Below are 25,819 nucleotides of genomic sequence, written 5' to 3' on the forward strand. Positions count from 1 at the left end.
CCTGCGAACCTTGCAGAACTGGCACTCCTGGAAGAAAGGATATTGCAACGTTCGCAGGAGAGCTTCTGTGAAGTTTGGAAGGTAGACGACGTTGTACTGGCGGAATTAAAGCTATGAGGACGGGACGTGAGTCATGCTTGGTAAGCTCAGTTGGTAGAGCACTTGCCCGCGAAAGGCAAAGGTTCCGAGTTTGAGTCTCGGTCCGGCACACCGTTTTAATCTGCCAGGAAGTTTCATATCAGCGCACACTCCGCTGTAGAGTGAAAATTTCATTCTAGAAACTGTATTTAAATTGAAACATGTTGTAGGTACTTGGCTGACGGTGATAGTTCTTATCCTTCCCGCGCTTAGCTTGAGTTGTACACTCCAGCTAAATAAATTCCGGTCGCTCTTAGTTAAATTAGTGACCGATAGTGTCCACGCAATATAGATCTGAGAGAGGGTGGAGACTAACAGAAGACAGTGTGGGTCTGAGGGAGTCGGTGTAGATTTCGTGGCCGCTTGTGGCGACTTAAATGAGGAACTTTCTTATGAGACGGAAGAAATGCGAAATTCGGTTTGTGGGAGAGACTTTATTACTGGGCCTTTGAGGCTCGGTCGCCGCCAGCCGGCGGGCGGCCTCCTTTCTGCAGAGGGAAGAGCGCCGGCGCCGCCTTTTGCGCGGGCTCAGCTAATCCCAGCAGGCCGGGCCTTTGTTCCGCGTCATGTGCAAGTCGGCCCTGGCCGCAGGCCCGTGTCGGCGGATGCTCAGACTGCGGGCCTTGCTTGCCTCCCAGCCCCGCTTTTGATAACTAGCCTCCCAACAGCCAGGCAGCCGAGCCTGGCGGCTTCATCTCTGCGCGTCCGACCGCTCTAGGAAAGACGACTGATGTGCAAAAGCGGACTCGTACTAACAGTCGAGGAGAAATCTGATTAGACAACAGTCTTCGTAATGACGCATAAGGCAACTCACAAGTCCAGATCATGTCGATCAGTTTATCGTGTGTCAGAGAGCATTCTGTAAGAAGAACAATTAGAATAGACTAGATTAGTTGTGCTTTAGTCCCACAGGATGAGATTACGACGGTTTCATATTAAATGAGATAAAATCTTTCCCTTACACCTGCTATCACTCTGACCACGGAATTGGCCTAAATTTTACTGAAACAGCAGCAACCCATGCGGGGGTCGCAGATGGGTCCTAAAACTTTGCCGACTGGTGACACCACAGTGGTGTCGTGTGCATAGTATCGCTCAGTGGCCGGCGAGACCACAGTGGTGTCGTGTGCACAGTATCGCGCAGTGGCCGGTGACACCACAGTGGTGTCGTGTGGATAGTATCGCTCAGTGGCCGGCGACACCACAGTGGTGTCGTGTGCATAGTATCGCTCAGTGGTCGGCGACACCAAAGTGGCCTCGTGAGCATAGTATCGCTCAGTGGCCGGCGACACCACAGTGGTGTCGTGTGCATAGTATCGCTCAGTGGCCGGCGAGACCACAGTGGTGTCGTGTGCACAGTATCGCTCAGTGGCCGGTGACACCACAGTGGTGTCGTGTGCGTAGTATCGCTCAGTGGCCAGTGACATCACTGTGGTGTCGTGTGCATAGTGTCGCTCAGTGGTCGGTGACACCAAAGTGGCCTCGTGAGCATAGTATCACTCAGTGGCCAGCGACACCACAGTGGTGTCGTGAGCATAGTATCGCTCAGTGGTCGGCGACACCAAAGTGGCCTCGTGAGGATAGTATCGCTCAGTGGCGGCGGACACCACAGTGGTGACGTGTGCATAGTATCGCTCAGTGGCCGGCGACACCACAGTGGTGTCGTGTGCATAGTATCGCTCAGTGGTCGGCGACACCAAAGTGGCCTCGTGAGCATAGTATCGCTCAGTGGCCGGCGACACCACAGTGGTGTCGTGTGCATAGTATCGCTCAGTGGTTGGCGACACCACAGTGCTGTTGGGTGCATAGTATCGTCCAGTGGCTGGCGACGCCACAGTGGCGTCGTGAGTGTAGTATCGCTCAGTGGCCGGCGACACCACAGTGCCGTCGTGAGCATAGTAACGCTCAGTGGCGGGGGACACCACAGTGGTGTCGTGTGAGTAGTATCGCTCAGTGGCCGGCGACACCAGAGTGGTGTCATGTGCATAGTATCACTCAGTGGCCAGTGACACCACAGTGGTGTAGTGTGTATAGTATCGCTCAGTGGCCGGCGATACCACAGTGGTGTCGTGTGCATAGTATCATTCAGTGGCCGGTGACATCACAGTGGTGTCGTGAGCATAGTTTCGCGCAGTGGCCGGTGACAGCACTTTAGTATCTTTTTCATTCTGTTGGTGTTTTGTTTAGGTAACAATAAGTTACAAATGTCAACAACAATTTTTTTTTGTTTTTATAAGGACTTGTGCACTTTCATAATGGCAGATGAAAGAGACGATACGATTATTTACGATGAATGCAAGGTCGTCTTGTCTGACGTTTCGGACGACTTGGCCGATTGAGAAGAAGACATTGGATATCAAAAAAATGAAAGTGAATCAGAATCGTCGAAAGATAGTGAATACTTCCAAGAAGATTTCGGCGAACGCTACGGTTTCCAACTGGTTCGGATGAATCAGACGAAGATGACAATGATTCACTGAGGACCATAATAAATTTGAAGGATCTCCGGGTCCACACATATTTCGCAAAGATACACAGAGCGTCGTGGATGTCGTAGAATTATATATTGGGAACGATTTATTTAAATATATTAGCAACAAAATCAACAAGTATTACAGTCAAAATTGCAATAGAGGGAAACTGGATAGAAAAATTCCAAATTTGTCGACGTTATGGGACCCGAACTTAGAATATGGTTGGGGCTTGCTATCCTTATGGGTACTTCAAAAAAAGCAAGGATCGATGATTACTGGTCAACGAACCGTTTATAGACACACCGATGTTTCGCAAAACGATGTCCCGCAACCGATTCAGACAAATATTATTATTTTTACATTTTTTCCGACAACAACAGTAAACCGGATAACGCCGACCGGCTTTTGAAAGTGCAATTCGTAACTGATTATTTTTCCAAAAAGTTTAAAGAAACGTTTAATCTAAGTCAAAACATGTTAGTTGATGAAGGAATGATACCGTGGCGTGGACAGTTAAATTTTAAAGTTTACAATCCGCCGAATATTACGAAAGATGGCATACTCATTCGGATGCTGTGTGATTCGAGTACGGGATACATTTCCTCATTCAAGATATATTCCGGTGCGGGACGACCTTTAGCAAAAACAGTGATGGAACTACTGACACCTTCTTATGGAAAGTGGCATCACCTCTACATGGATAATTATTATAGCAGTGTAGAACTTGCAGAGAAGTTACTTGAAAAGAAAATTCGAGTTTGTGGAGCGATACGGCAAAATATAGGATTTCCGGAAAAATTAAAACGCGCTTAAGTCAATGTGTTTGAAGCTTGTCATCAACGGAGAGGTGACAAGCGGCCGGCGACAAGCCAAGTAATCCGAATTAGCACTGCCGGCGCCAAGTGAATAAATTTGTACGAAACGTTCGGACGGCGAAGTGTTAACATGTCGCAACAGATACTTAAGTTACGTGAGCTGTAATGACCTGGTATCTTCACTCCAAGTAGTTGTCCCAGCGCAGTAAATGAAGAACCATCAGGTCTCCATCAGGTACTGTTGGTCGAAATGGGCTGCTACTACATTCCGCTTGGATATTTAACCCCAGGCAAACTGCGAGGGACGTTCAATAAGTAATGCAACACATTTTTTTCCTCAGCCAGTTTGGGTTGAAAAAGTGCGGAATTTGTTGTGAGACATCGCAGAACATTCCTGCTGCACAGCCTATAGTTTCATGATATTCCGATAAATGGCAGCGCTTTACGCAATCTTCAAAATGGCGTCTGTGACGGAGTTGCGTTCCAAGCAGAGAGCTATCATTGAGTTTCTTTTGGAGGAAAACTAGGGCATCGCGAATATTCATAGGCGCTTGCAGAATGTCTACCGTGGCCTGTCGGTCAAGAAAAGCACGGTGAGTCGTTGAGCGAGGCGTGTCCATCATCGCAACAAGGTCGCGCAAAGTTGTCCGATCTCCCACGTAGCGATTTTTCAGTACGATCATTCCACGCATGTACCATGAATAATGAGGAATACGGTAAAACATCAAATCTCCGACATTGCTGCGACCGGAAAAAGACTCTGCGAGAACGAGACCAACGACGACTGAAGAGAATCGTTCAGCATGACAGAAGTGCAATCCTTCCGCAAATTGCTGCAGATTTCAATGACGGGCCGTCACCACGTGTCAGCTTGCGAACCACTCAACGGAACATCATCGATATGGGCTTTCTGAGCCGCTAGCCCACTCGTGTACCCTTGATGACTGCACGACACAAAGCTTTACGCCTCGCCTGGGCCCTTCAACACTGACACTGGACTGTTGATGACTGGAAAGTTGTTGCCTGGTCGGACGAGTCACGTTCCAAATTGTATCGAGCCGATGGACGTGTACGGGTATGGAGACATCTTCATGAATCCATGGACGCTGCATGTCAATAGGGGACTGTTCAAGATGGTGGAGGCTCTGTAATGGTGTGGAGTGTGTGCAGTTGGAGTGGTATGGGACCCCCGATACGCCTAGATACGACTCTGACAGGTGACACGTACGTAAACATCCTGTCTGATCACCTGCGTCCATTCATGTCCACTGTCCATTCCGATGGACTAGGGCACATCCAGTGGGACAATGCGATACTCCACAGTCCAGAACTGCTACACAGTGGCTCCAGGAACGCTCTCCTGAGTTTTAAACACTCCTCTGGCCACCAAACGCCCCAGACATAAACATTATAGAGCATATCTGGGATGCCTTGCAAATGTGCTAAGGTCTGATCAGGGTAGATCCAGAAAATAAAGTCGGTAGTTGCCAACCGCAAGGTGGAATGAGTATAATATCTTTGAGTAGGAGGATCTTTGATGGTTAAGAGAGCCGGGCGCGAGCAGTAAAAAACCGGGGAGTCGCAGCTAGGTGCCCGGAGGAAGCAGACGTGTGGTGACAGCTTTAAGGTGGGACGCACGCTCGCTGCGCAGTTACGCTGAGCAAACTTTAGCACGAAAATGAGAGAAGATACATGCCTCTATGCAATATATATGTGCAGTACATGGTTTGTAATCGATTTTGGTATAACTAATGTTATCAGAGCAAAGTTATTTCAAATAATAAATTTTATGCCATTGCACAACTGGCATTATTCAAGGCAAGATATAATTTCATTAAGTAAACATCAGGGCCAAAAGTTAATTTTTCAGTATCATCTTAATGCCATTGCACAAACGGCATTATTCTCTTAAACTTGATTACTGAGTCAAATACATGTTCCATTACTGGCAAAATGGAGGAGTGCACGAAACAAGTTCGCAGACGCAGTCAGATGCAGGTTTGTTGAATAAATAATTTGGAACAATCTTATCATTGATACTTTCACTAATTAAAAAGAAATAATTTTGGTTAATACTTTCAACGTGGTGTTCAGAAGAGATCTCCACCCCCACGTACTCTTACGGATTTATGGACAGCCCTGAAGAATTCATGGTGTCAGTTCCCTCCAGCACTACTTCAGACATCAGCTAGTCCAGCCACATCTTTTGCGGCACTTCTGCGTGCTCGCGTGAGCCCTACACGATACTAGGAAGACGTACCAGTTTCTTTGGCTCTTCAGTGTACGAAGGGTTCAAATGTCCGTGATTGGTTTTTTCGCGGGTTACAAGCAATGACTGGTCCACGTTTGAAGTCATTGAGTGCTCCTGGCCTACACGTTCTCCTGTTACAGTTTCTCTACTGACAACATAATACTCCCCATCTGCTTTGTAACATCTGGGTTCGCCTCTCCTGACATCTCGTGGTCAATTCCTCACTACAGCGAGTTAGGACATTTTTGATCAGATATTGTACTTCTGAGGGAAGTAGATCTAACGCCAGCTGATAGGTTAAAATTTAACTGCGGACTTGGTGCCAATATTACACTGTAAATAATATATGCAACGGTAGGTCCTCTATAAAAATTGTCAAAAACTTACTTGATTCACTTTAACTCTCAATCCTCAATCGAACGGTCTCGATTTTGAAGTTGTCTCTGTTCCTTTTAGCCGGCCGTAGTGGCCGAGCGGTTCTAGGCGCTACAATCTGGAACCGCGCGACCGCTACCGTCGCAGGTCCGAATCCTGCCTCAGGCATGGATGTGTGTGATGTCCTTAGGTTAGTTAGGTTTAAGTAGTTCTAAGTTCTAGGGCTTCCCCATGAACCATGGACCTTGCCGTTGGTGGGGAGGCTTGCGTGCCTCAGCGATACAGTTGGCCGTACCGTAGGTGCAACTACAACGGAGGGGTATCTGTTGAGAGGCCAGACAAACGTGTGGTTCCTGAAGAGGGGCAGCAGCCTTGCAACATTAACCAAAACGGCCTTGCTGTGCTGGTACTGTGAACGGCTGAAAGCAAGGGGAAACTACGGCCGTAATTTTTCCAGAGGGCATGCAGCTTTACTGGATAAATGATGATGGCGTCCTCTTGGGTAAAATATTCCGGAGGTAAAATAGTCCCCCATTCGGATCTCCGGGCGGGGACTACTCAAGAGGACGTCGTTATCAGGAAAAAGAAAACTGGCATTCTACGGATCGGAGCGTGGAATGTCAGATCCCTTAACCGGGCAGGTAGATTAGAAAATTTAAAAAGGGAAATGGATAGGTTAAAGTTAGATATAGTGGGAATTAGTGAAGTTCGGTGGCAGGAGGAACAAGACTTTTGGTCAGGTGGATACAGGGTTATAAACACAAAATCAAATAGGAGTAATGCAGGGGTAGGTTTAATAATGAATAAAAAAATAGGAGTGCGCGTAAGCTACTACAAACAGCATAGTTAACGCATTATTGTGGCCAAGATAGATACGAAGCCCATGCCTACTACAGTAGTACAAGTTTATATGCCAACTACCTCTGCAGATGATGAAGAAATTGAAGAAATGTATGATGAGATAAAAGAAATTATTCAGGCAGTCAAGGGAGACGAAAATTTAATAGTCATGGGTGACTGGAATTCGAGAGTAGGAAAAGGGAGAGAAGGAAACGTAGTAGGTGAATATGGATTGGGGCTAAGAAATGAAAGAGGAAGCCACCTGGTAGAATTCTGCACAGAGCATAACTTAATCATAGCTAACACTTGGTTCAAGAATCATGAAAGAAGGTTGTATACATGGAAGAATCCTGGAAATACTAGAAGGTATCAGATAGATTATATAATGGTAAGACAGAGATTTAGGAACCACGTTTCAAATTGTAAGACATTTCCAGGGGCAGATGTGGACTCTGACCACAATCTATTGGTTATGACCTGTAGATTAAAACTGAAGAAATTGCAAAAAGGTGGGAATTTAAGGAGATGGGACCTGAATAAACTGAAAGAACCAGAGGTTGTACAGAGTTTCAGGGAGAGCATAAGGGAACAATTGACAGGAATGGGGGAAAGAAGTACAGTAGAAGAAGAGTGGGTAGCTCTGAGGGATGAAGTAGTGAAGGCAGCAGAGGATCAAGTAGGTAAAAAGACGAGGGTTAGTAGAAATCCTTGGGTAACAGAAGAAATATTGAACTTCATTGATGAAAGGAGAAAATACAAAAATGCAGTAAATGAAGCAAAGGAATACAGACGTCTCAAAAATGTGATCGACAGGAAGTGCAAAATGGCTAAGCAGGGATGGCTAGAGGACAAATGTAAGGATGTAGAGGCTTATCTCACTAGGGATAAGATAGATACTGCCTACAGGAAAATTAAAGAGACCTTTGGAGAAAAGAGAGCAACTTGTATGAATATCAAGAGCTCAGATGGAAACCCAGTTCTAAGCAAAGAAGGGAAAGCAGAAAGGTGGAAGGAGTATATAGAGGGTCTATACATGGGCGATGTACTTGAGGACAATATTATGGAAATGGAAGAGGATGTAGATGAAGATGAAATGGGAGATACGATACTGCGTGAAGAGTTTGACAGAGCACTGAAAGACCTGAGTCGAAACAAGGCCCCGGGAGTAGACAACATTCCATTAGAACTACTGATGGCCTTGGGAGAGCCAGTCATGACAAAACTCTACCATCTGGTGAGCAAGATCTATGAGACAGGCGAAATACTCACAGACTTCAAGAAGAATATAATAATTCCAATCCCAAAGAAAACAGGTGTTGACAGATGTGAAAATTACCGAACTATCAGTTTAATAAGTCACAGCTGCAAAATACTAACGCGAATTCTTTACAGACGAATGGAAAAACTAGTAGAAGCCGACCTCGGGGAAGATCAGTTTGGATTCCGTAGAAATATTGGAACACGTGAGGCAATACTGACCTTACGACTTATCTTAGAAGAAAGATTAAGGAAAGGCAAACCTACGTTTCTAGCATTTGTAGACTTAGAGAAAGCTTTCGACAATGTTGACTGGAATATTCTCTTTCAAATTCTAAACGTGGCAGGGGTAAAATACAGGGAGCGAAATGCTATTTACAATTTGTACATAAACCAGATGGCAGTTATAAGAGTCGAGGGACATGAAAGGGAAGCAGCGGTTGGGAAGAGAGTGAGACAGGGTTTTAGCCTCTGCCCGGTGTTATTCAATCTGTATATTGATCAAGCAGTAATGAAAACAAAAGAAAAATTCGGAGTGGGTATTAAAATCCATGGAGAAGAAATAAAATCTTTGAGGTTCGCCGATGGCATTGTAATTCTGTCAGAGACAGCAATGGACTTGGAAGAGCAGTTGAACGGAATGGACAGTGTCTTGAAAGGAGGATATAAGATGAACATTAACAAAAGCAAAACGAGGATAATGGAATTTAGTCGAATTAAGTCGGGTGAAGCTGAGGGAATTAGATTAGGAAATGAGACACTTAAAGTGGTAAAGGAGTTTTGCTATTTGGGGAGCAAAATAACTGATGATGGTTGAAGTAGAGAAGATATAAAATGTAGACTGGCAATGGCAAGGAAAGCGTTTCTGAAGAAGAGAAATTTGTTAACATCGAGTATAGATTTAAGTGTCAGGAAGTCGTTTCTGAAAGTATTTGTAAAGAGTGTAGCCATGTATGGAAGTGAAACATGGACGATAAATAGTTTGGACAAGAAGAGAATAGAAGCTTTCGAAATGTGGTGCTACAGAAGAATGCTGAAGATTAGATGGGTAGATCACATAACTAATGATGAAGTATTGAATAGAATTGGGGAGGAGTATGTGGCACAACTTGACAAAAAGAAGGGACCGGTTAGTAGGACATGTTCTGAGGCATCAAGGGATCACATATTTAGCATTGGAGGGCAGCGTGGAGGGTAAAAATCGTAGAGGGAGACCAAGAGATGAATACACTAAGCAGATTCAGAAGGATGTGGGTTGCAGTAAGTACTGGGAGATGAAGAAGCTTGCCACAGGATAGAGTAGCATGGAAAGCTGCATCAAACCAGTCTCAGGACTGAAGACCACAACAACGACAAGTTCTAGGGGACTGATGACCTCTGAAGTTAAGTCCCATAGTGCTCAGAGCCATTTTTTTGTGTTCCTTTTATGCTTTTCCGGCGTGATCGATATTTTTTCGCGTGAGGGTAAAAATCGTAGAGGGAGACCAAGAGATGAATACACTAAGCAGATTCAGAAGGATGTGGGTTGCAGTAAGTACTGGGAGATGAAGAAGCTTGCACAGGATAGGGTAGCATGGAGAGCTGCATCAAACCAGTCTCAGGACTGAAGACCACAACAACAACAACAACAACAAGTTCAAGGGACTGATGACCTCTGAAGTTAAGTCCCATAGTGCTCAGAGCCATTTTTTTGTGTTCCTTTTATGCTTTTCCGGCGTGATCGATATTTTTTCGCGTGAGGAAGTGAGAGTATTTTCTGAAATGAGCAATGTAGCGTGCACGGAGTGCATGTTAGTAGCGTCGGAGAGCAGGGCCTCGGGCAAGTGGGTGTCGCCTGCAGCGCTAACGACCTGTGTACCGCGCGGCGCGTTATCGAGTTAGCGTCAGGCGCGCCGGACGCGGACCCGAGTTTTAACCCCGTTACCTCCGCTCTGCCGACTCCCGCCCCAGTCCCGCTCTCGCTGCCTCCCACAGGCCTCCTCTGTCTCCTCCCATCCCACTGGTAACGAGATTCATCGCGTTCACCCAAGTATGCAAATGTACGCTCCCACTGTCCAGGGGTATTCTGTCAAGCGTATTACGTACCCCCACCCCTCCATTCCCCTGCCCCCCCCCCCTCTCTCTCTATAGAAAAGCGAGACACTGCCACATCCTTCTAAAAACTCACGTACTTCCGCGCTTGACAGAGATATTAGATTGGTGCATAAGCTCGTAGCGATTTTTCACAAGTTTAATAAACACCACAGACACACATAACAGAAAATTTAGTTATCAATAATACACTGAACAGCCAAAGAAACTGGTAAACCTGCCTAGTATCGAGCACGCAGAAGAGCCGCAAAATGAAGTGGCATGGACCCGGCTAATGTCTGAAGTAGTGCTGGAGGAACAGACACCATGAATCCTGCAGGGCTGTCCATAAATCCATAAGAGTACATAGGGGTCGAGATCTCTTCTCAAACCCACGTTGCAAGGCATCCTAGATATGGTGTATAATGTTCATGTCTGCAAAGTTTGTTGGACAGAGGAAGTGTTTAAACTCAGGAAAGTGTTCCTGGAGCCACTGTGTAGCAATTCTTGACGTGTGGAGTATCGCATTATCGTACTGGAATTGCCCAAGCCCGTTGGAATGCACAGTGGACATGAATGGATGCAGGTGATCAGACAGGATGCTCACGTACGTGTCTCCTGTCACAGTCGTATCTAGACGTATCAGGGGTCCCACACCACTCCAACTGCACATGTCCCACGCCATTCCAGAGCCTCCGCCAGCTTGAACAGTCCTCTCCTGACATGCATGGTCCATGGATTCATGAGGTTGTCTACATACCCGTTCGATACAATTTGAAAAGAGACTCGTCCGACCAGGCACCATGTTTCCAGTCATCAACAGTCCAATGCCGGTGTTGACGGGCCCAGGCTAGGCGTAAAGCTTTGTGTCGTGCAGTCAGAATGGGCCTTCGGCTCCGAAAGCCCATATCGATGATGCTTCGTTCAATGGTTCGCACGCTGACACTTGTTGATGGCCCAGCATTGAAATCTGCAGCAATTTGCGGAAGGGCTGCACTTCTGTCACGTTGAACGAACCTCTTCAGTCGTCGTTGGTCCCTTTCATTGAGAATCTTTTTCCCGGCGCAACGATTCGCAAATTTGGTGTCTTCCCGGATTCCTGATACCCACGGTACACTCGTGAAATGGTCGTACGGAAAAATCCCCACTTCATCGCTACGTCGGAGATGCTGTGTCCCATCGCTCTTACGCCGACTATAACACCACGTTTAAACTCACATCTTGATAACCTGCCATTGTAGCAGCAGTAATCGATCTAACAACTGCCCCAGACACTTGTCTTATGTAGACGTTGCCCATCGCAGCGCCGTGTTCTGCCTGTTTCATATCTCTGTATTTGAATACCCACGCTTATACCAGTATCTTTGGGGCTTCAGTGTACATTCTCCTTCACTATTGATAACTGTCTGCCAACGCTGAGGTAACTTTCCGATTCCACGACTGTAGAAATCACCTGATTTTGAGGCGAAGAACGCGTCGAGTCGTATTCGGAGCGCATTTTCATCCGTAAAGGAAGTGCCTTGAAGGTTGTTCCAGAAAGAGCGGAAAAGCTGAAAATCTGAGGGCGCAAGATCAGCTGAATAAGGTGGGTGCGGAATAATTTCACAACCCAACTCCTGTATAGTGTTTTATGTCAGTGTAGCAGATAGCGAGCGGGCGTTATCGTAAAATAGCATCACTTCACGCAGTCTCTCTGGTCGTTTTCTTGGACTGCATCTGTAAGTCGTCTCAGTTGTCGACAAGAAATGTCAGGAGTGATGGTTACACCTCGGGGAAGCAATTCGTAGTACACCAAATCGTCACTGTTCTACCAAGTGAATCATATTACCTTTCGTGGACGGGCGCAGATCTTTGTACGAGTAGTTGCTGCTTAGTTTGGCCTCAACCATTCCTTTCCTTTAGCACAAAGATACCATTTCTCGTCACCACTAACGATATATGGTAGAAGTGAACGGTGTTGCTCACAAGCCAATTGATGGCGAGCAAGCAGAGATGCACTTATCGCCATCCGCAAATTTTTGTGATTTTGACTTTGTGCGGTACCCTCACACCCGATTGTTGTACGTTCCTCGTTGCATGCAAATGTCGCACTACGATGGAACGATAACGGTTCATCACATTTGCCAGTTCTCGAGTACAATGACGTGGATCATAGTGGATTCATGCATTTAATCTTCATCAAACCCCGAAGGCCTTCCTGAACGTGGAGAGTCACTAATGTCAAAACGATCCTCCTCAAAAAGGAGAAAAACATTTTCTTGTCTTGCTCTGTTCAGTGGCAAATGTTTCTGGCTACCTCTTCTCCTGTGACCCCTCTGTTGAACTCAATCAAAAGGATATGTCGGGAATGTTGCGATTTTCCACTTGGCACTCCATTTTCTAGTGTCCACAGCTCCACTCACTATCTACAAACGACATAATGATGATATGTTAATTCCATTAGCAACAGTGAACTAAAAAATATAAAAATGACAATCGATAAATAAATCCAAAATAATCTGAATATCAACATGCAAAACCCAAACGCTACTAACTTATGCGTCAACCTAAAACTGTTCAGATTTCACCGAAGTCCAAAGCAATTTTACCGTCGATTTGATTTCGTCTTAAGTACTTTTGCACCAAATGTTCTGAGGTGCAGATATTATAGTAGTGGAAAATCGTAGTTCTTGCGCTTGTGGTATCGGTATGAGAAAGGACAAAGCTTCAATTGAATAAAAAATGTACCACAAGACGCACACACGAAAGCAAACGTAGAGAAGTGTGGGTCATGGGTTGTGACACCTCTGCAGGGTCAAACAGGCTGCGCAAGTATATTTTGGGAAGAATTGTGGCATAGTTGTGAGGGTTCCTTCATTCTGTATGTGGATTCGTTGAAAGATCATGTGTATTACCTCACGTACTGCTACGTCGACCGTAAGAACCGCCACTGATTGGCGCCTCTCAGGATATGTAATTCTGGTTCGGACGATTTCTCGTCCAGAAGACAAGACGAGGAACATAGTGACAGTATTAGCGAAGACAGCAACGGAAATAATAGACACACTGCACGAGATGGTAGTAGCTAATGTCGTACTAGTCAGGACGCGTACTATATGTTCAATTTCCTAGATCGTCAGTAGGCGCAAGTATGTGATCCCCTGTATGTAGGCTGCCGTGCGCTACGGGCATCTGTACGTTTACGCTGCAGCTTGCTGCTCGCTTATAGCATCTCGCTACAAGTCAGGTGCCTCGTTACATTTATACTGCAGCCTCACCACTGCCACATCACTGCTCCATGTGACACGGCAATTGGCTTTCCCACGAGGAACCTTTATTCCGTGGATGTTTACATTATTAGTTGAGTGTGTGAAGCAAAACTTATGTTCTGTGCATCGTCAGACGATATTGTTAACGAGGAAGAAGAGAGGTAAGAATGCACGTTTTGAATGTAAACTGTCCACACTGCAAATACTTTCAACAGTTGTAACAACAGCTCCAAAATTATGGAGAGCACATTTTCAGATAGCTTGAATGTCGTAACAAATTTCCCATTTTATTTCAAATTTTATGGAACTAGAGTAATTTAAGAATTGGATATTCGACGCACAATTATTAGGGTAATTTCTGTTGAAGAACGATTCATCGGCCTACTCACTCTGCGACAATATTTCTTCAGTTTTTTTCCATCTGTACCTCATACACTACACCTGCCACTTTCAGATTTTCGTTCTGATATTGTAACGAAAATGAATACTATAAATTAGGTGAAACAGAGGAATTAAATTCCAAGAGCGTTTTAGAACTGCTGGATGGTCCTTGGTGCGGGTGGATATGTTTCTATACGTCTCGCCAAGGCATTCCACACGTGGTTGATGGCATTCAAGTCCGGAGAACGGACAGGCCAGTCCATTCGCCGAATATCCTTTCATTCCAAGAGTTCCTCCATCTGTGTTGTTCGACATAGTCGCTTACTGTCATCCATAAAGCTTAAGTCAGGTCCGAAAACACCCCTGAAGAGACGCACGTGAGGAAGGAGTACAGTGTCACAATAACATGACTGGTAAGTGTACCGTATTCAAAGATCTGGAGTCCAGAACGTCCATGCAGCATCATGCCTCCAAACATCGTACACAACATTGCAAACTGCTAACACGAATCATTTATAGAAGAATGGAAAAACTGGTAGTAGTCGACCTCGGGGAAGACCAAATTGGATTCTGGAGAAATGCAGGAAGACTCGAGACAATACTGACCCTATGACTTCTCATGGAAGATAGATTAAGGAACGGCAAACCTACGTTTGTAGCGTTTATAGACTTCGAGAAAGCTTTTGCCATTGTTGACTGGAATGACCTCTTTCGAATTCTAAACGAGCTAGGAGTGAAATACAAGGAGTGAAAGGATATTTACAATTCGTACAGAAACCAGATGGCAGTTATAAGAGTCGAGTGGCGCGAAAAGAAAGCAGTGGTTGAAATGGGAGTGAGACAGGGTTGTAGCCAGTCGCCGATGTTATTGAGCCTGTATACTGAGCAATCAGTAAAGGAAACGAAAGAAAAATTCGGAGCAGGAATTAAAATCCATAGAGAAGAAATAAAACCTTTGAGGTTCACCGATGACATTGTAATTCTGTGAGAGACAGCAAAGGACTTGGAAGAGCAGTTACACGGAATGGACACTGTCCTGAAAGGATATAAGATGAACATCAACAAAAGCAATACGAGGATAATGGAATGTAGTATAATTAAATCAGGTGATGCTGAGGGAAATAGATTAGGGAACGAGACAAAGTAGTACATGAATTTTGCGATTTGTGCACCAAAATAACTGATTACGGTCGCAGTAGGGAGAATATAAAAAGTAGACTGGCAAGAAAAGCGTTTCCGAAAAAGAGAAATTTACTAACAACGAGTATAGATTTAAGTGTCAGGAAGTCCTTTCTGAAAGTATTTGTATGGAGTGTAGTTAAATGTGTTCAAATGTAAGTGAAATCTTATGGGACTTAACTGCTAAGGTCATCAGTCCCTAAGCTTACACACTATTTAACCTAAATTATCCTAAGGACAAACACACACATCCATGCCCGAGGGAGGACTCGAACCTCCGCCGGGAGCAGCCGCACAGTCCATGACTGCGGCGCCTTAAACCGCTCGGCTAATCCCACGCGGCGGAGTGTAGTCACGTATGGAAGGGAAACATAGACAATAAACAGTTTAGACAGATAGTAAAAAGAAGTTTCTGAAATGTGGTGCTACAGAAGACTGCTGAAGATTAGATGGGTAGATCACGTAAGTAATGAGGAGGTACTGAATAGAATTGGGGAGACGAGAACTTTTTGGTACGACCTGACTAGAAGAAGGAATAGCTGGTAGGACACATTCTGAGGGCCGGCCGGAGTGGCCGAGCGGTTCTAGGCGCTACAGTCCGGAACCGCGCGACCGCTACGGTCGCAGGTACGAATCCTGCCTCGGGCATGGATGTGTGTGATGTCCTTAGGTTAGTTAGGTTTAAGTAGTTCTAAGTTCTAGGGGACTAATGACCACAGATTTTAAGTCCCATAGTGCTCAGAGCCATTTGAACCATTTTTTTAGGGATGGGCGAGAGCTATCGATGCATCAAAATATCAAAAAATGGCTCTGAGTACTATGGGACTTAACATCTCAGGTCATCAGTCCCCTAGAATTAGACCTACTTTAACCTAACTAACCTAAAGACATCACACACATCCATGCCCGCGGCAGGATTCGAACCTGCGATCGTAGCGGTGGCGCGGTTCCAGACTGAAGCGCCTAGAACCGCTCAGCCACCACGGCCGGCTATTGGTTAATGTTGGGTATAACTAAAGTATTTGTCAATTTTTAAATGTTTGTTAATCATTTATGTGACTACGATCAATTTTTTTTTAATTCCTGTAAATTTTGAAAGTATTGACCGATAAATCGTAACATCGATCATTACGATCGATAATACCTACCGATTTTGTAAATATTGGTACAGGATATATCCATACATTTAAAAATTTGCCCATCCCTAGTCCAGTATTCTGTGCACTACTGGTTGATCTCTGGCAAAATTCTCCCGTATTTCATTCAGTTCCACTGAGTAGTTAATATGTTACTTTACCTACCTCATCCTTTAATTTTGCACATCAGCGTAGATTAGGTGCGTTACCGTTACTGACACTCTTCATGACGAACCTTTGAAATTTAAGTGTTTTGTATAAATTTTTCCGTTGTTTTCACGTCCAGCTCGGGGCATAACGCAATTACAGAGGTGTAGGAGATGAAATTAAAAGCACCTGTCGCGCGTGACAATTCGCTGCATGCGTAAACAAACCAGCCTCAAACAAAATCGGTTGCCGACGTATTTCTCATTTTTTTCCTCGCTGCCGCGCTCGTTTTCGGGTTATTAGCACTGATAACCAGCCCCACAGCTTTGCGTCGGCCACAGAGCGTAGCTCATCGCCAGCCCGGATGCAGTAACGCGTCAGCACACGCACGCTTCAGGTGCCGGACCTGCCAGAACTGACACGTTCATTTAATCCGCAGAGCGGTGCGGTGCTGCGAGCGGTAAAAAGCGCGCCAATTAGCGAGCGCCACGTGGTGACATCTCACCTGCCGCGGCTCCAGCGCCGGCCGTTGGGGTGAAACTCATACAGGGACTCCGACTAATACGACCTTAGTTCGTTGCCAGGCCACCTGGAGCGCTGCAAGTTTATCAGTCCAAGATCTCAGCTTCCTATTGGACGATTTAAACTCTTCCATATTTGACGTGTTGAGGCACGAGTGGTACAAGTGCTTGCTGAAGCAAACTGAGTAAATGACTGTCAAAGTTAAATGTATATATTATGTAAATTCTTATCGACACATCAGATTTTTTTTCTAGCGGTCACTTAGTCCGTGTACACTACTGGCCATAAAAATTGCTACACCACGAAGATGACGTGCTACACAGGTGAAATTTAACCGACAGGAAGAAGATGCTGTGATATTCAAATGATTAGCTCTTCTGAGCATTCACACAAGGTTGGCGTCGGTGGCGACACCTACAACGTGCTGACATGAGGAAAGTTTCCAACGGATTTCTCATACACAAACAGCAGTTGACGGCGTTGCCTGGTGAAATGTTGTTGTGATGCCTCGTGTAAGGAGGAGAAATGCGTACCATCACGTTTCCTACTTTGATAAAGGTCGGATTGTAGCCTATCGCGATTGCGGTTTATCGTATCGTGACATTGCTGCTCGCGTTGATCGAGATCCAGTGACTGTTAGCAGAATGTGGAATCGGTGGGTTCAGGAGGGTAATACGGAACACCGTGCTGGATCCCAACGGCCTCGTATCACTAGCAGTCGAGATGACAGGCATCTTATCCGCATGGCTGTTACGGATCGTGGAGCCACGTCTCGATCCCTGAGTCAACAGATGGGGACGTTTTGCAAGACAACCACCATCTGCACGATGACGTTTGCAGCAGCATGGACTATCAGCTCGGAGGCCATAGCTCCGGTTACTCTTGACGCTGCATCACAGACAGAAGCGCCTGCGATGGTGTACTCAACGACGAACCTGGGTGCACGAATGGCAAAACGTCATTTTTTCGGATGAATCCAGGTTCTGTTTACAGCATCATGATGGTCGCATCCGTGTTTGGCGAAATCGCGGTGAACGCACATTGGAAGCGTGTATTCGTAATCGCCATACTGGCGTGTCACCCGGCGTGATGGTATACGGTGCCATTGGTTACACGTCTCAGTCACCTCTTGTTCGCATTGACGGCACTTTGAACAGTGGACGTGACATTTCAGATGTGTTACGACCCGTGGCTCCACCCTTCATTCGATCACTGCGAAACCCTACATTTCAGCAGGATAATGCACGACCACATGTAGCAGGACCTGTACGGGCCTTTCTGGATACAGAAAATGTTCGACTGCTGCCCTTGCCAGCACATTCTCCAAATCTCTCACCAATTGAAAACGTCTGATCAATGGTGGCCGAGCAACTGGTTCGTCACAATATGCCAGTCACTACTCGTGACGAAATGTGGTATCGTGCTGAAGCTGCATGGTCAGCTGTACCTGTCCACGCCATCCAAGCTCTGTTTAACTGAATGCCCACAAGTATCAAGGCCGTTATTACGGCCAGAGGTGGTTGTTCTGGGTACTGATTTCTCAGGATCTATGCACCCAAATTGCGTGAAAATGTGATCACCTGTCAGTTCTAGTATAATATATTTGTCCAATGATACCCGTTTATCATCTGCATTTCTTCTTGGTCTAGCAATTTTAATGGCCAGTAGTGTATCGATAGGCATTGAGAAACCTACCTTTCATGACGAAGGACGTTAAGTAACCAATGCAACACTTTCTTCTGGAAATAGGTTGGTTTTATTCAAGATTCATCATATTATTGCCCACTCTTTTGCCTACTAAACCCTGTTTTTTAACATAATCTCCGTCAATGCGACGACCTCACGTCACCTTACTGGGAGGGACTGTATGCCTGTATGGTACCACTCTACTGGTGGACGGTCGGCCGCTGTGGTCGAGCGGTTCTAGGCGCTTCAGTCCGGAAGCTCACGGCTGCTACGGTCGCAGGTTCGAATCCTGCCTCGGGCATGGATGTGTGTGATGTCCTTAGGTTAGTTAGGATTACGTAGTTCTAAGAGTAGGGAACTGATGACCTCCGATGTTAAGTCCTATAGTGCTTAGAGCCATTTAAACCATTTACTGGCGGACTTCAGAGCCAACATCTTGCTACACCAGTAACCTCCCTATCATCCGCATGCTACTTTCCACGGAGTGCGTCATGCATTGGGCCAAACAGATGGAAATCGGAAGGTGAGAGATCCGGGCTGCAGAGTGGATGAGGAAGAACAGTCCAGGGAGGCTTTGTGAGTTCCTCTCGGGTGTTCAGACTCATGTGAAGCCTTGCTAGGTCTAAAAAAAAATATGGTTCAAATGGCTCTGAGCACTATGGGACTCAACTTCTGAGGTCATTAGTCCCCTAGAACTTAGAACTAGTTAAACCTAACTAACCTAAGGACATCACACACATCCATACCCGAGGCAGGATTCGAACCTGCGACCGTAGCGGTCTCGCGGTTCCAGACTGCAGCGCCTAGAACCGAACGGCCACTTCGGCCGGCTGCTAGCTCTCCTCAGACATTCTGCAAGCGCCTATGAATAGCTGCGACGCTCTTGTTTTCCGGCAAAAGAAACTCAATGGCAGCTTGGAACGCATCTCCCTTACAGACACCGTATTGAAGGCAACACCAAGCGCCGTCAGCTATCGGAACATCATGAAAATATAGAGGCTGAAGCGAGAATGTTCCACGATGTCCTACAACAAATTAAGTACTTTTTCAACCAAAACTGTCCGAGAAAAAGAAGTGTTGCATTACTTATAGAACGCCCCTATCACTTTTGCTGTCAGGCGTTAAGCTTTGCAGACGCGCACAGCTGCTTATATATTGCCTGGCGCTCAACTTGTTATGTAGCGAGACTGTGAAATGTATTTTGTTTGCAGCTGCGCGCACACCGCCGCCATAACTTCATATGCATGCCTCTCGGCCTTCCTTTAGCAGAAACATCCTCACGTGATCTTCGAAGCTCGCACCAAGACGACCAAGGGGTGCGGCAACCAGGGCAACCTCGAGTGGAGCATGAAGCACCGCCGGCCCAAGCACGTGGGGGCGGGCCCCGCCTCCGCCGCCTCCGGGCCCGCCTCCTCCGCCTCCGGGGGGCGGTACAGGCGCGACGTGCGCGAAGCCACCAAATACATCGAGACTGCCATCGTCATCGATAAGGCCATGGTGCGTACACACAGCCACATTCAACTCCGCTTTTTTACACATCCTAGTTCGATTGTTATCAGTCTGTCGATTGGAAATCGATTACTGCAGATGAAAGCTGAGTTGTTCGTCATAACTGAAATTATACGCAATTACAAGTTACACTTTCGGCCACAACATTAAACTGTAGTTATCTACAGCTATAGTTCTACTTATTTACAGTTTAAACGCCTTATTAGTCTGTTTCAAGTATTGGTATGTTGTTTCTCTTTTAGAAATTATCCCCCAATTAGACTAACGATATATAGATGTCAGAATCACATCTTATTCGCAGTGACATAATAGGTTTTGTGAGATATTACTATTAATTAATTAAAACATTAATAAGGATGTATCAAAAACTTTCGTAATACTTTGTCTAGATCAGGGATTTCCATACCTTTTCTCGTGGTGACACCTTTCTAATACACAGGGTGACAGCTGTCTCACCGACGTCGTATTATGCAAACCGCAATATTATTTCGCTCGCTACATGCAAACTACACTGAAGCGCCAAAGGTACTGATACAGGCATACGTACTCAAATACAGAGATATGTAAACGGGCAGAATACGGCGCTGCGGTTGGCAACGCCTATATAAAACAAGTGTCTGGCGCAGTTATTAGCACGGTTACTGCTGCTACAATGGCAGGTTATCAAGAATTAAACGAGTTTGAACATGGTGTTATAGTCGGCGCACGAGCGATGGGACATAGCATCTCCGAGGTAGCGACGAAGTGGGAATTTTCCCGTACGACCATTTCACGAATGAACCGGAACTTGGTAAAACATCAGATCTCCAACACCGCTGCGGTCGGAAAAAGATCCTGCAAGAACGGAACCAACGACGACTGAAAATAATCGTTCAGCGTGACAGAAGCGCAACTGTATCGCAAATTGCTCCGGATTTCAGTGCTGGGCCATCAACAGGTGTCAGTGTGCGAACCATTCAACGAAACAGCATCGATATGGGCTTTCCGAGCCGAAGGCCCACTCGTGTATCATTAATGACTGTACGACACAAAGCTTTACGCCTCGCCTAGGTCCGTCAACACCGACATTGGACTGCTGATGACTGGAAACATGTTGCCTGGTCGGACGAGTCTCGTTTCAAATTGTTTCGAGCAGATGGACATGTATGGGTATGGGGACAACCTAATGAATCCATGAACCCTGCATGTCAGCAGAGGACTGTTCAAGCTGGTGGAGGCATTGTAACGGCGTGGGGCGTGTGCAGTTGACGTGATATGGGACCTCTGATACTCTGACATGTGACACTTACGTAATCATCCTGTCTGATCTCCCGCATCCATTCATGTCCATTGTGGATTCCAGACGGACCTGGACAATTCCAGCAGGATAATGCGAGACCACACACGTCCAGAATTGCTAGAGTGGCTCCAGGAACACTCTTCTGAGCTTAAACACTTCCTCTAGCCACCAAAATCCCTAGACATGAACACTATCTTGGATGTCTTGCAACGTGATCTCTACTTCCTCGTACTCTTACGTATTTATGGACAGCCCTGCAGGACTGGTGGTGTCAGTTCCCTCCAGCAGTACTTCAGACATTAGTTGAGTCCATGCCAAGTCGTGTTGCGGCTCTTCTGCATGCTCGCGGGAGCCCTATTCGATATTAGGCAGGTGTACCAATTTCTTTGGCTCTTAGGTGTATGAATAACCTTCGTAATACTTTGTGTAGCCCAGTGATTTCTATACCTTTTCTCTTGGTGACACATTTCTAATACACACGGTGACTCAGTTGTCATTTTGTGCAACGCGCAGTGTAATTGTGCTTGCTACACGCTAGCTATTAGTCCCACAGAAAAAATGAACAGGACCTTTTTGTAGGAAATTCGCTAGAGGTCATAATTTTCGAGTTATCCAAGACCTTCAAACACACCTCCACCCCACACTCATCCCACATGAGTCAGAATTTCTAATATGTTTTTCCTACCACTGTACAAAAATTTCCTTCTACACCAACTATTCCCGATATTCGACCTGTTTTTGTCTCTACTGACTGGGCTGCTATGCCAACAGCATAGCCGGCTATTTCGTTCACGTTATTAATATAAACGTACTCTTGAGGGTAACGAAAGGAGAACGACCTTTGTAAATTTTACGCTAAAATCAATTACGTTGACAGTCCGATCATGACTTAACCCTTGCAAGCACACTAATTTCGTAGTCAGAAGGCCTGTCGAATGCAACGATGTTATTGTTTATTTTATGCTGTTAAAATTGATAAAATTATTAGGTAAAACTTACACAGACGTGAATTTTACAATTTTTAAGTGTTCCTAGAAGCCGGTGGCGTTATAAGGCCAGTCAGTGAAGACCAAAGGAGGTCGAGTGTGGGAAATAATTCGTGCAGTTGCAAGTTTTTGTACAGTGGTAGGTGGAAGTGCCATGAGTAACATACTAGAAACCCTGACCGGTGGGGCTGTGTGTGGGAGGGGTGAGGGTGCATTTGAAGGTCACTTTTGTAAGTTTTTCTTGAACAGCTCGAAAACCGTGGCCTCCAGCGAAAACGTATTCCAATACAAAATTTAACTACATTAAATTTTCTACAAAAACGTCCTGTCCATTTTTCTGTTCGACTAATAGTTTGCGCGTAGCACTAGAGAATAAAAAAATCTCGGACGCGGTTTTTTGAAGGCAAGATATAACATTACGGGTTGCATAAAACGGCATAGTTAGGAGCAGCTGAATCAACCTTTATACAGTTTGACGAGACACCATTTCACTAGTATTGATAAAATAGTTTCCATTGTAACAAATGATATTTTAAAGAAATATAAATTTTTATATTTCTTTTCTAAGTACAGTATAATTTTCAGAGATATAAAACTTTTCAATACTATTATGAATTCTATCACACACATGGGGTTGACGGATATTAAAAATATGCCTCTTATTAGTTGGGACGCAGGAGAAATTCACATGCATTTTCACGTCTTACTTTCTGAAATTTTACTGTTTTATATGTTGTAGAAAACTCCGGCAAAACGATCAGTGCTCTATTACTCCGGTAATGGTAACCTTGATGAACAGAAATTCAGACGTTGCGTAGATCTGATTCTTGGCACTTAAGTTTTAAAGCGTGGTTGTCCTTCAGGTCTGCCGGTTCCTACTCTTTAACAACCTTAAGTTCAGACACACTTCAAAACGCGAAAGGATTTCTTACCCACTCATACTGGTTTAGGCTATATGTAGTGCAGGGAAATATAAATCGAATCTGTCTTTCAATTGTTCTGAACGGTCATGAATCAGTGGTTGTATTTTGTTACTAATTACACATTTAGATGTCAACAGAAAATATTTTTTGTTTTGTTTTTCTCACCCATTCCTCAACTGCGTTTTTCTCACCGGTACTTCGATTTGCAGTTTTGTCTGGTGACGGTAAGGAGATTTGCACCTTTACTTTGTAGTAGTGTTGAGTATTTCAAATAAATCAGAAATCCGTTAAAAAGGCCTGTCTGTGCACCCTCTATTTTGATCTACAGGCAATAACAGTGCTAAGATTAGATGTGAAGAGTGTTTGGAACATTCGGTCTAGGATACCATGCCTCGCCGACAAGTACGTACTTTTGCCGAGCAGCTGCAGCTCTGTTATGTGAAACCAATCGGCTCAGCGTGAACGGCTACTTTGTGCCTTGGCCGGCCGTTGCGACCGTGCGGTTCTAGGCGCTTCAATCCGGAACCGCACTGCTGCTACGATCGCAGGTTCGAATCCTATCTCAGGCATGGATGTGTGTGATGTCCTTACGTGAGGTCTAGGGGACTGATGACCTCAAATGTTAAGTCCCATATTGGTCAGAGCCATTTGAATCATTTTTGTACCTTGGTTCGCAAGGCCCAGGTCACCGCAGATCCTCTAAATTTGTCAGCTGAGTTAGCCCACCTGTCACCTTTCGCCAGATTGATTATATTAAAAGACAAATCACACGCACATTTTGCTATCGGCCAATCTAGAATCAGGAGAGCGAGCCTTTTTGCCTTACGCAAGTAGCATATCCAACAGGATTGTACGTTTTCCTCGAGACATTTAAGTCTCATCTTTATCTACGATAATGATGGAAGCCGAATAAATGAATTAAAATTTGTGCTACCGCCGGGACTGGAATCTGGGTCTCCTTGCTTACTAGGCACAAATGCTGACCATTACAGCACCACAATACTATGGGAAATATCGCTACACGGACTACCCAGTGCACTCCCCAACACAAAGCCTTAATTCATATCTTCAGCTTATTTTCCCCCTGTAAATGTCGTGTGACTAGGGCCTCCCGTCGGGTAGACCGTTCGCCGGGTGCAAGTCTTTCGATTTGACGCCACTTCGGCGATTTGCGCGTCGATGGGGATGAAATGATGATGATTAGGGCAACACAACACCCAGTCCCTGAACGGAGAAAAATCTCCGACCCAGCCGGGAATCGAACGCGGGCCCTTAGGATTGACATTCTGTCGCGCTGGCCACTCAGCTACCGGGGACGGACATTTTCTCCCTCAATCGGCACTATTGCCAGGGCTCTCTAGCATTGGAATAGCACCCCAGCGTTGGATGTAATGTGGAAATCCTGTGCCTAAGGTGGTGGTATAGATCTTACGATTAAATATTCCTCAAGACATTTAAGTCTGATCTTTATCTACGATAATTATGGAAGCTGAATAAATGAGTTAAAATTTGTACTACAGCTGGGACGTGTAATGGTGGTTTAATGGTCAGCATTCCTGCCTTGTAAGCAAGGAGACCCATCTTCAAGTCCTGGCTGTAGCACAAATTTTAATTCATTTATTCAGCTTCCATCATTATCCAACAGGATTGGTCGTTTCTGTGGAAAACGTGTGTGAAACGTGTTTCCCGACCACCTTGTAACAATAGGACACTTTTAGGGTCTGTAAAGGATGATCTTGGTTTGCGTAAAGGGATGTCTACTGTATCCCTTGCAGTTGCGGCATGTCATACATTTATCTGACTATCCGGACCGTGGAGACCCGATACTGAGCAAAGCGTCGCAGACACATGCAACAACCGAGCCAATCTGCTATTGCAAAACAGTGCGTTAGTACCGATAGTCATATGGAATATAATTTAAGACTCTGGCGTGCACTTTCAACTATTGATACAGTATTAACAAGGAGGCAGTTGAGATTAAACTGGCAAGTGACTTTATTGATAGACGCGGAGGTTTTTCTTACATTCCTCTTGGAATCTTGCTATCCCTCTGGTCAAAGAGCGGAGAGACAGAGTTAATGCTACATCCTCACCCGTTGGTGATTAGTGTTCAGTTTTGACAACTTCCAACGTTGGTTATCTTTGTTTGGGTGACGACGCTGGTTGGTTCAAATGGTTCAAATGGCTATGAGCACTATGGGACTTAACATCTGAGGTCATTAGTGCCCTAGAACTTAGAACTACTTAAACCTAACTAACCTAAGGACACCACACACATCCATGCCCGAGGCAAGATTCGGGCCTGCGACCGTAGCGGTGGTGCGGTTGGAGACTGACGCGCCTAGAGCCGCTCGGTCACTGCGGCAGGCGACGCTGGTTGTTCGTGGTGTGTATGTGTGTTGTCTCTCTACATATGCGGTATTATGATTCTTGGTCGCCATTACTCGTCTACCGAGGGTTTGAATTTCCTTGCGCAACTTTCTATCATCGCATTTGTATCTTGAAAATGAGGCATTGACCTGTCAGAATTTGGGCGGTCGTCGAAGACGTCATCTGGCTTCATCCTTGTAAGTTTTCTGAACACAGGTTACGTTTATTTTCAC

At 45.4% G+C, this 25,819-nt stretch overlaps 1 protein-coding gene across 1 annotated transcript in view; it reads left to right on the forward strand.

Annotated features, from left to right (window-relative positions):
• LOC124607241 (disintegrin and metalloproteinase domain-containing protein 22) overlaps nucleotides 1-25,819 on the forward strand; it is a 1,086,760-nt gene that overhangs the window by 845,426 nt on the left and 215,515 nt on the right. The window contains exon 7 of the mRNA XM_047139515.1: nucleotides 19,789-20,016. Within this exon, the coding sequence (XP_046995471.1) occupies nucleotides 19,789-20,016 (228 nt within the window). The remainder of the gene's footprint in view (nucleotides 1-19,788; nucleotides 20,017-25,819) is intronic.

Source organism: Schistocerca americana, chromosome 3, assembly GCF_021461395.2.
Source record: "Schistocerca americana isolate TAMUIC-IGC-003095 chromosome 3, iqSchAmer2.1, whole genome shotgun sequence".
NCBI lineage: Eukaryota > Metazoa > Arthropoda > Insecta > Orthoptera > Acrididae > Schistocerca > Schistocerca americana.